The sequence below is a fragment of the Alligator sinensis genome, unplaced genomic scaffold (assembly GCF_000455745.1).
Source record: "Alligator sinensis unplaced genomic scaffold, ASM45574v1 scaffold747_1, whole genome shotgun sequence".
In the NCBI taxonomy this organism is placed as follows: domain Eukaryota; kingdom Metazoa; phylum Chordata; order Crocodylia; family Alligatoridae; genus Alligator; species Alligator sinensis.
This window is the reverse complement of record NW_005842254.1, coordinates 636386-647715: the sequence shown is the minus strand read 5'-3', so window position 1 is coordinate 647715 and position 11330 is coordinate 636386. Positions and strand designations below refer to the sequence as shown.

The 11330-nt window shown below is 42.3% G+C and overlaps 1 protein-coding gene across 2 annotated transcripts in view; it reads left to right on the top strand.

Moving 5' to 3' along the window:
- The window catches only part of EEF1E1 (eukaryotic translation elongation factor 1 epsilon 1), a 28375-nt gene that overhangs the window by 3074 nt on the left and 13971 nt on the right, over nt 1–11330 (top strand). For both annotated transcript variants that reach the window (XM_014521768.2, XM_006027592.3), the window contains exon 2: nt 4723–4923. In XM_014521768.2, coding sequence (XP_014377254.1) covers nt 4723–4923 — 201 coding nt within the window. The remainder of the gene's footprint in view (nt 1–4722; nt 4924–11330) is intronic.

The window sequence follows — 11330 nt, the reverse complement described above, 5'->3', positions numbered from 1 at the left end:
ATTCCTGCACTGAGCCCCACATGTGCCCAGAAGAGGCAGTGCTTTAGTTAGTTTGCCTGATGTCTGTAAAAATCGGGCGCTTTAGTGGGGGGGATTTTGGCACTTTTCTCCAATAGCTAAAGCCAATCCAATCAGCTAAAAGTTCCCAAAAGCCCCGCTGAAGTGCCTGATCTGTAAAGACGTGACAGCCAGGTTGAAGTAATGTGCTGCTGCTTCTGGTAAAGCATGTTCTTTTTTTGTTGTTTAAATGTCTGCAAGCAGTCTTATACCAGTAAAAGTGTAATATCTGTACCTGGCCTAAGGGAGTACTCTAGCATAGACTTTTGTAGTTAGTATGCATTTAACCCAAGTTCCAAAGTAGACAGTGGGGCTAAAAGATACCATTCATCCAGGTGTTTTATACATAATTTGGTTCTTTTGCTTCCAAGTGTTTGTTGAAATGACACAGTGGCCATTTCCAACTGTTCAGGAATTTTGTTTATTTAGATTAATATTGTTTCATTGTGTATGCTATGTGTAAAAATGTTAGTATAGACATAGTGTGCATGTCCACCTCCACCCATTTTATAACGTAAAAATAAGACTACATATTTATTGCTGTGCAGTGTTTCATACAGAACAGTTTTTTAAATAATTTGGAGCTTATACTTGCTTAAATTCAGAGCTTGTGAAAATTTCACCATAGTTCTTAAGTTTATGAATTGGTTTAACAAAAAGAATAGGAGCTGACTACTAGTTTTGTTCTGTTTAATGAAAATGAATGCCTGCATTGTATGATAAGTTCTTATGGGGAAGAATGGGTATGCAACAGCACAGTATACTTCCCTCCAGTGATACTATGTATTCTCAGCATTTGCTTTTGTATCTAAATGGCTTAAAGGGAATATTCAAGTACTTGATAATTTTCTTGAATATTACTGGGAGTAGTTTATAAAAATGTACAATACATTTTTTTTTTTTTTTTACATTTTTCAGGTTTTTTTGGAAATAGCTAATATAGATTACTTCTTTTCAGAAGTGAAGCAACATCCATGTTTGTTATGGAAAAATGGAATTAAGTTAAATATAATTACTTCCTAATTATGCTCAGGCTTTAACATGAAAATGTCTTAGACCCGCCATGGTGTTTCAGTAAAATGTGGGGGGGGGAAACACATCATTTTGGAGGCAACTTTCATATGCAGTATGAATTAGAGGTGCAACAATACATTGGTCTGAATCAGGTAGGCACCGATAAAAGGAAAATTGACGTTATTGGCAATTGGCTTTTTTTGGTCGGTGTAGCCAATTATGTCACCGATAAATGGTGCATGTGTACACGCAAGCGCAGCATGTACAGGGCCAGGAATGCAGCCTGGCAGCTTGGAGATCAAAATCCAGCCAGTAAGTCTATAGCGGGGGTGGGGGGCAGATTAAAGCCCCTGTGGTGAGGGAGGGAATGGGGCAGGCTCTGCCCAGCCGGAGTAGGGTGGGACATGGGATGGAGCTGTGGGCTGCTCAGGCAGGGAGGGAGGGGCAGCTCAGTGCCACTGCATGCACACCCAGGTGAGGCATGGGGGTATGTGTGTGTGTGTGTCCCCGGATTTGTGTGTGGGGCAGGGGTCAGCTCAGGGCCAAGGGCTGCACTAGCCTGTTCCCAGTGGGGCAGTTGGACTGGGGCTGTGCTTAGGGCAGGCGGGGGCTGAGTGGGCAGCAGCAGCACTGAGAGGGGGGCTCTGGGGTGGCTACAGAGAATTTTGGGGTGGATGTAGCCCACTCTGTAGCCCCCCCGTCCCAGTTCTGCTGCCTGCCCACCCCAAGCGCAGCGCTGCTGCAGCCCCTGGCCCTGAGCCTGCAGTGGACAGCCTGCCCTTGCCCTCTGCACAAATCGGGTTGAGGGAGGCACATGCCCCCTTCCATGTCTGCCTGGGAGGGGAGGGGTTGGGGGCAGCATCTGGGAATTCCCACCCCTGCCAAACAAGCCATCAGTAGGTCTGTCCCGTGTCCTGTCCTGGCTGGGCAGCCCCATTCCCTCCCTCACTATGGGGGCCTTGGTCTACCAAGGTAAAGTGAGACATTGGACAATGGCACTAATTGTGCCTGACACCTGTCAAGTTATGAAAGCATGCAGCTGAATGATCTTCTCCCAAAATATGACTGACAATGCAGTATTTTAAAAAAAAATGTTTTTTAATTGCCTTTTTAGGTATTGTTTCATAGTTGGTAGGGTCAGAAGGGACCTGAACAGATCATCAAGTCCGACCCCCTGCCATGGCAGGAAAGAGTACTGGGGTCAAATGACCCCAGCAAGGTGTTCGTCTAACCTCCTCTTAAAGACCCCCTGGGTAGTAGGAGCCAGCACCACTTGGCTTGGAAGTTGATTCCAGGTCCTAGCCGCCATGACTGTGAAGTAGCGCCTCCTGATGTCTAGTCTGAATCTACCCGCTGCCAGCTTGTGACCTTTATTTCTAGTCACTCCTGGTAGTGCTTGGGGGAACAGAGACTCCCCCAATGCCTGCTAGTCCCCTCTGACTAGTTTCTAACAGGCCACTAGACCCCCCTCAGCCTTCTCTTGTGGAGGCTGAACAGGTTCAGGTCCCTTAGCCTCTCCTGTTAGGGCCTGCCCTGCTGCCCCATGATCGTGCTGGTGGCCCTCTTCCGGACCCTCTCCGTGCTGTCCACATCCCTTCTGCAGTGCAGCGCCCAGAACTGGACGCAGTATGCTTTTTTGCGCTTTTATCTAATAGCTGATTGAATCGGAAAGATTGAATCAGCTATTAGATAAAAGTACCAAAAAGCCCTGCAGAACTGTGTGATATACACAGATGCTGTGGAGCTGGGTTGAACTAATGCACAGCCTCTTCCAGTAAAATGTATTTTTTGAGGGCAGTTTTCACGTCTGTCAATAGCCCTTGATTCAGGCTGGTCTGCCCCTGAGATCATTGTGGCTAGGTATAGACATTCAAAAAGCCCAAGGCAGAATCAGTTTAAGTTGCATGGTTTTCAGTAAGTGTTGTAGTTTAGATCGGTAGCAAACAAAATATATATCCTCCTTTGGTAGGACGGGTGCAAATCTTAGTTTGGGTTTCACCATTTTTAAACCAGTCTGTGTGCTGAACTTCTGTTATGGGTATAAACTGGTTTCTGATCACTTATACTGGTAAAAGTATAATATCAGTACCTGGCCTCTGTCTGCAAGGAGGAAGTGACACACCAAGCAGTTTGGGGTCTTATGAGTCTCCCAACACATACCCTATCTTCTTGCTATCCTCAGTTTTTCCTTTGACTTTTATGCAGTCCTTTCAAACTAAATTATTTATCAGCACATATGTATAGGTGTGGCCTTGTTGTGCTCCTTTGCCTTTCTTTTTTTGTTTGTTGCTTTTATCAATTGTCATTATACTGTAAATTCCCTTGAACAGAACCCACGTTTTATTTATAAAAATTTTAATGTGTTATTGGAGACCCTTGAGATAAGCTTCCCTTAGTTTTCACTGCCCCTGACTGAAGTATATTTAGGCATCCCTTAACAGGGCAGACTACTCATAACAGTGTTTGCATCTTGTTTTCTTTCTAGTCTAGTGGAACAACATTTACTGTTGTTTGGTAACTGAAACGAGGTGGTTGAATAATTTGACAGGTATTCTTGTTTACAGGAGAAAATGATTATGCTTTATTTGAAGGGTTAAAAAAAACACTAAGCTTAAAATTTAACATAAATATACATTTAAAAAATCAGTGCCATTGAGTTGCAGCTTAATCTCAAGAATGGAAATTGGAGAGGTATAATACAGAATTCATCTTTCTAAAACTTGAAGCAGTAAATTTTGTAGTTGCTCTTGAAACAACTTATTTTCCATCACAATTTTAGTTATTGTACTTGCAGAGCTTTAGGTGGTATGTTTTTTCTTGATCTGCATGTAAACAGTGAGCCTTGAGCTCACCAGCTGATCAGAGCTGGGTCTAGGGTCCCTGCTTTCATATGGCTTCTAAGCCCAGGGGGTGAATGCAGCTGCTGTTTGTTCTTCCCCTCCCTGCTGAATTCAGCTGCAGGGGAAAGAGGACAAGTAGCAATGTCAGTGTTTACCCTTGGGGCTTCAATTTCACAAAAACAGACTCCACACAGACCCTTCGCTAAGAGCCTGCACGTGACACAGCCAAAGGCAGGGTCTCTCCGAATCCACTCTGCTTAACTGTAGTGCAAAACTGTTGTAACAACATTAGTCTCAACAGCACTAGCAAAGCTTTGTGGATGTGTTTTGTTAATTTAATTCTTGCTCAAAAAAATCTCTGGTATCCTATGTTGTTTCTGCAGTCTACGTATCTCCCACTTTAATATAATGTCATATTCAGCCATGTTTTAAACTCTTAGGTTTTTATAGCTGCCAAGCAATAATTGTAAATAAGGATTGAAAAAAAAATAACAGTGTTGTTTGCTTTTGATTATCTAGAAAGATTGGATATGTGTTTATTCTATGGTGCAAACATTAATTCTTACACTTAGAAATTTTAAATGAGTCAAAAGCTACCAAGTAAGATTTCTTAGAGATGGTAGTTCATTTTGTTAATCATGCTGATCTTGACATGGCTGGGTGGTATTGAATTAGAAATAATCTGTGTATTCTCAATCTAAATGTAACTTGGAAAACAACAATCTACAGGGATCTCATTAAATCAAATTGCTGAAAAGTTAGTTTCTGGTAAAATAACTGCAACTTAAATTGTATTTGTCTTTTTTCCTAGACTCCAGTTCTTCAAACAAACAATGGACCCAGCCTAATAGGATTGACTACTATAGCCACCCATCTAGTTAAACAAGCTAAGAAAGAGCAGCTGCTTGGAAATACTGCAGAAGAGAAAGCTATAGTTCAGCAATGGTTAGAATATAGAGTTATTCAAGTCGATGGCCAGTCTAATAAAGAAGATACTAGAATAATTCTGAAGGTAAGGATAAGTTAATTGCTGTACCATTAAAATATTGAATTTTGAAGTCAGTGGACATTTAACAACCCAAGCACAGCTTGTTTATGTGCACAAATATAATTTAGTAAAAAAACAAATGCTGAGGTGCTACAAAGTCACTTGCTATAAGGTTAAAGTAGGACTGGGCAAAATACAGCTTGCAGGCTGGATATTACTCACTGAGGGATTTGTACAGCATGTAGCGTGTCCCTCGGTCCTGTCCAGCCCAGGCATGGGGAGCAGTCCAGGGCATGGCATGTGCAGCTGGTCCTGCCGCCCCTCAGGTGCACAGCGGGGCTGGGGTGGCATGGCAGCAGGACTCCATTTCCTGGAAACAGTGGCTCCTGGCTGCTGCTGCTGGCCCCAGCCCTGCTGCACAGGCACCCTAAGCCATCCATCCTGGGGCAGGACCCGTGCAGACAGAGCACTCGGCTGGGTGACTGGGATAGGGCCACAAGTGACTGTCACAGAATGAGGCAGGGGCTAAGCTCCGGTTTTGTGGACAAGGGCATGTGGACTGTGGCTCTGTCCTGGTCCTGCGCTGTCAACATCCTGTGATCCTGAGGTTTCCATGGAGAAATGGTCAGGAGCCATGCAGGGAGGGTGTGCAGCATGGGGCCACAAGCTGTTGGGGAGTTCGTGCCCAGGGCTGGGATCTTGGCATGGTGACAACAATGGGGCCAGGGTCAGGGTAGAGCTGCCATCTGCTTTCTGCATGCCCCTGCTTGCAGAACCTGCAACGGGTTTGTGGGAAGTGGATCATGGCTCTGCCCTGGGTCTCAGGCCTGTGCAGTCACTGCCCTGCGATTCCACCCTGTGATCCTCGCCTCATCTGCCCATTCTGCTCCCGAACACTGCTTCCTGCCCGCCCAGGAGCCCATCCCTCCATAGGGAGCTTTGGTAAGCTGTTGCTTGTCGGGTGCTGACCCGGCCCTCGATTGCTCAGCAGAACGCCCTATGTAACCCATAGGCCCACAAAATTGTCCATCCCTGGGTTAAAGGTTTGCTTTATGTACTAGGAAGAGTTTAATGTCAAAGAATGTAACAGAAAATATAATTGCTTGCAATACCCGGGAAATACTGGGTTTTTCAGTCCTCTGACTCTGCAAAGAAAATATTTCATTGCACTTGTAGACTTTTTTTGAAGTCCCAGTGTGCATAGACACTGTTGTGCTACACTTTTCCAAGATGACATTTGTAGTCTATGGCACTGAGAACCCCTCTGCTTTGTTAACAGTATGGGACATATTCCAACCTACATACTGCAGGTGCTGAGACAAGTTAATAAAATACACTTGAATGTGAGATGTTGCTGAGTGAAATCACTGATGGGGAAAATGTTGCAGAACTCCCATCTTCATATTCACAAACTAAAATTCCAGCTTTTCTAATTTAATATGATTTTCTCACTCTGAGACTCCAAAATTGCTTTCCGGTCTCTTCCGAGGGGATTGTTGAGAGGGGAAAAGTAACCCTTCAGTATCACTCGCTTGGCTTGGATGCTAACAAGTAGCAGGGAAACTAAAAACTATTATCTACAACACTTTTCCTTGTTCCTTGAACCAAATCATCAAAATACCAGAAACATTTACTTTACTGTCATGGTGGGGTAAGATTGATACGGCAAAGTACTGGGGAAATAAACTGGAATATGGATTAGTTTGAAATAAGAGGAATCCTAAATGTGTACACAATGTACATGTTTTGCAGCACCTTTTTAAAATATGTTCTTAATACTATATTCATAGCTGTAGTCGCTGATCCGGGAGCTGGGCAAAGCAGGTGTCAGCTTGGGCTGTGCCAGGAGTAAACAATAAGCTCTGAGATCACTACTTGATCAGGGCTGGATCTGGTTAGATTCTCTGCTTTCACATGGCTTCTGAGCCCAGCGGTTGAATGTTGCTGCTGTTTGTTCTTCCTCCTCCCTGGTGAATTCAACTGCAGTGGAAAGGAGCAGTGGCAGTGTTCACTCCAAAAACCTCACAAAAACCAGCTCCATACATACCCTGTGCTAGCCACATGCAACACAGCCAAAGGCAGGGTTGGGCCTCACTGCAATCATCCCTCTGGATCCACTCCTACTTAGCTGTATTGTAATTTTTTAGACAAGTCTCAGCAACACTAGCAAAGCTTTGTGGGTATATTATGTTAGTTTAATTCTTGCTCAAAAAAACTCTGGTATCCCGTGTTGTTTTTGCAGTCCACAAATCTCCCACTTAAATTTAATCTGACAATACCTGAATGCATATCTGCTTTTAGTTTTGTTGCTGTTTTGGAGTGTACATGAAAGAACTGATATTCACTGGCCATAAACTCATCTGTTATGTGGGAGGTATAACTGCTGATACTTGGATGTCTGTGTTCTGGTTTGTGTCTGCAAATGAAGTAATTAAGGATGTGAATTCTGAGTGAAAACATAGACCAGTGTTATAATCTGGCTGCAACATGGACACCTTTCCCGTCACAATTTTAACACATTAATCAGAATATTGAAATACAAAGGGAGAACTTAAATATACAATTGCCAAACAAGATCAAAACACATGAAAGGACAGTTGGTGGTAGAGGTCAGGGGTGGTTGCAGCGCTTACTTTAAGCAACAACAGTGTATGGTCATCGCTTTCCTAAAGTTCGTTTCTGTCACTCGAAGCATGGCCAGAGTTCATCCTGACACAATACTGAAGCAGAAATACTCTAATAGAGTAATTTATTAGTATAGCAGCTGCTATTCTTTTAGTCACTGAGTTAATAGTTGAGAGCAAGAAACTGCTTTAACACTGAAATAGATAAGTATCTTGTGCCAAAAGAGAGCATAGGAAAAACTACAGTAGGCAAACAAGTATGGAATTTTAGTTTTACAATGTATCAGAAACACACAGTGCCAGTCCTGGGACAGCTGCAGCCTAGAGCCATCATTTAAATCAGCTCTGTGTTGCATGTGCCAAAACAGCGAACACCTCTGCTATAAAATATAAGTTCTCAAGTTGGTTCTTCATTAATATGCAACAATTCTGGAAAAATCTCATTAGCAAAACTGTTGGTGCTTGGTAACATGTTCAACAGCAAAAAACCCAACTTCTTGTCTAGGTCTTGAGAACAAAATGTATAAAATACCTGAACTGATCTTTTCGATGTATTGAATTATGCTGCTATATAGCATCAAAGCCAATCTTTAAAGCAGTATTTTTCAGCCTTGTTAGACTCAAGGCACCACTTAGGAATTATCAGCTTTTAGTGTTCATTCTTTTCTTGGCTACAGAAAAATAATAGAACAATTATGTTGCAAAGACCTCAGACCAGAACAGGTCAGAATTTTTTTTTAAGCTGTGGATTCCTTTTTGAAATTTCTGACTATCTTGTGAATCAGGTGGAAGTGTCTGCATACAAAATGCCTTGTAGCACCCTGGTGGAGAATGACTGCTACAAAGAATTTTTTCTGTATCAACAAGTCTTCAAAACTTTTCTTAGCAAGGACCGTATCACTGAGAGAATGAATGGTAGATAATCTTCGCATCCATTCGTGAGGAACCAATGGGCATGAGGAACACATACAGGCAACCCCCGCTTAACGCTGTTTCACTTAGTGCTATTTTGCTATAACACTCATTTTAAATTTATACCTCATTTTACTTAGCGCTCAGTGAGTTTCGTTACAAAGCTCGCAGTTGCTATCTTGGATCATCAAATACTTTCAGTTTCACTTAACACTCATTTTTTCAGAAACCAATTAAAAGCACTAAGCAGGGGTTGCCTGTACGTTTTCATCCTGTGACATGCTAGAGATCCACCATTTCGGAACAGACTCTATTAATTGAGTCTGCTCCACTCACATGCTGATGCGAACTGTACTGCACCCCATGCAGTTGTATAAGCGGCTAAATGTGTGTCAGCATGCAGAAAATGGTAGCAGGGCACTTTTAAAGTAAAGCGCTTCCAACGTGTTTTAGTTCAAAAGCGTGCCAGCACTATTTTCTCTGCACTAACATGCATTTTGTCACTTACACTAGTACACGCATTGCAGCTCCTTATGCATGTGTACAAGTGCCCAGTATTCTTACAGCAGTTACATTCACTTGCCTATATGGATGATTAAAAGCCTGTTTCTCTTTATCTAAGCTTGTAAGAATTTTTTGTCCTGAGAATAACTATTCAGAATCTCCTCTTGCTTTTCATTTCATTATTTCTGCCCAAACCTCTCTCCCTCTCCCTCTCCAGTCTAGTCCTTTCCTGGCCATCCCTTATGTGCCTTTTTTCTTGTAGTGATTATTTCTATGGGTTACACTCTTGGTGAGCGTGTACAGCTTTTAGACCTTGTAAGAAACATTCATCCTTGTATCCACCCTGATGGGCCTGAGCTTAACTTTATAAAATAGTTTTGGCCCTACTGGACTCTTGGGGGAATGTAGCCAGAGTTAAGTTTACATTTCCACCTCGACAGGATGACATGGGCCTCTGCAAGAGGGTCAGTATCTCAGTCTGCAGCTTAATTGAAAATAGAAGATCTGTAGAAAATAGAACATAAATTAATTCCAATGCAATGTCTTTCCCTTACAATGGGCACAGGACTTCTGCTTGCTAGTTTGTTGGAAGATTTTAGGAATTTCCCTTGATACTGCATTGTAAAAAGTTCTAAAAATTACTGGACATTCTGTGATTCGTGTCTGAGGTTTTCCATGCCTACTTGTGAGTGGATGTTGGAATGGGCTTCCATGTTTAAAAAAGCAAATAAAAGGTATCAAGTTCCCCTGAAGGGTTTGAATATTTTGCACTTATCCAGTCTTGTGGTCACTAGTAACAGTGGTGCACCATCAATTCAGAGGTTTTAAAAATGACATTAAGGGAGAAAACTTCTCTGGATAGGTCTAACTAATTCTCCTATTTTGCTGGATACGGTTTGTTGTATACATAATGATGATGCCATGTTGTTTTATACCCTTCAGTGAATACCTTCTGCTTGTTGAAAGTGAGGAAATCTCCTAAACCCTGAAGTCTCTACCCTCTCCCTTGGGAATCGTCCTTTTTCTTTGAGACTCTACTCACTGTCCTGGAATTTTTAAGCAAGGATTATTCTGTCCAATTTCAGTGACTTTTCTCCCTTCTAAAGTTCAGAGCAATGGAAGAGGTGCCAGGTGAATTTAGGGGAAAGGAGAAACTTTTAGTTGCCAGCTATAGAATCTGTAGATAGTCACTCAACAATTATTACATATTTTACAATAACTGGTTCTCAAAGATGCATTATCTACAGAGATTCCCCAACCCACTGTCATTACCTGCTACCATGAGTCCAGCCATTCTAGGATTCTGCAATGACAAAGAAGCCAAGGAGCAATTGGGCCTCTTTTCCCATTATACCCTTGGTAGGAGAATGCCTGAAAACGCCTTATTTCTCAAGATAAAAAAAAATAATTTAGAGGATGTTTAAAAATCATAGGAATTTGATTTCTTCTATTTGCTTCTTAAAACATAGTTGCCACAAACCTTCAGCCCGTTTCAACAACTTGTTATAAGTAGCCAAGGCAAACATTACAGACGTGGAGTGCAAAATGTCTAGTAATTTCTAGAACTACTTTTGCACTGTCTTCATGGGGATCTGAAGGATCTACAATGCAGTATCAAAGGAAAACTTAAAGTTTTCCAACAGACTAACAAACAGAAGTCTTGTCCCTGTTATCCGTCCATTAATTTATTTTCCTCTAGAGGAATTCTTTAATCTGTGGTGTATTTAAAACTCGTCTAGGTTAAATCCAGGTTCTTGCCCTTTTTTAAGTTTTGGATCAGTTCTGTGATTCTTGAAGCTAATGTTGAGTCGTGTGTGAGAGAGAGAACCTGGGCACAACCAGGGTTAAATCACTTCTGGGAGATTCCCCTGGGAGAATAAATGTCTGTATATGTTGACAACATAGTCTGACAATGGGCCATCTGGGTTTGCCAGTCAGGGCTACCCTATGCACTACTGTCATCTATTGCCAGGCATGCTATGTGCAAAGGGCCCTCTCCTGGCTGCACTGTCAGCACGGCATGCTGTCCACTCATCAGGTCCTCAGGATTTAAATGTCTGCCTGCAGCTCTGGGTAAGTTTTTTCTACCACAAGAGCAAACCTGGGAGAATTCTTCCAGATTATTTGAATGTGTGTACGCAACCTTTATTTCCTGTTTCGGGCAGCTTAAACATTAGTTAGCATGTGAATAGAAATTGAAGGGTAGCCTCAGAAGATGGTAGTAACTGACTAGCACTAAAGTATTTTTGAATAGTGTTTTTTCATACAGTAAAGACTGGTCACATGAACAGGTAAAGTAAATGGAGTACGGCAGTAATTGTATCTTTAGGAATACACTCAAGTGCCTGATCTCAGTAACTTGAGTATGTCTACAATGGCTTTAATGTCAGA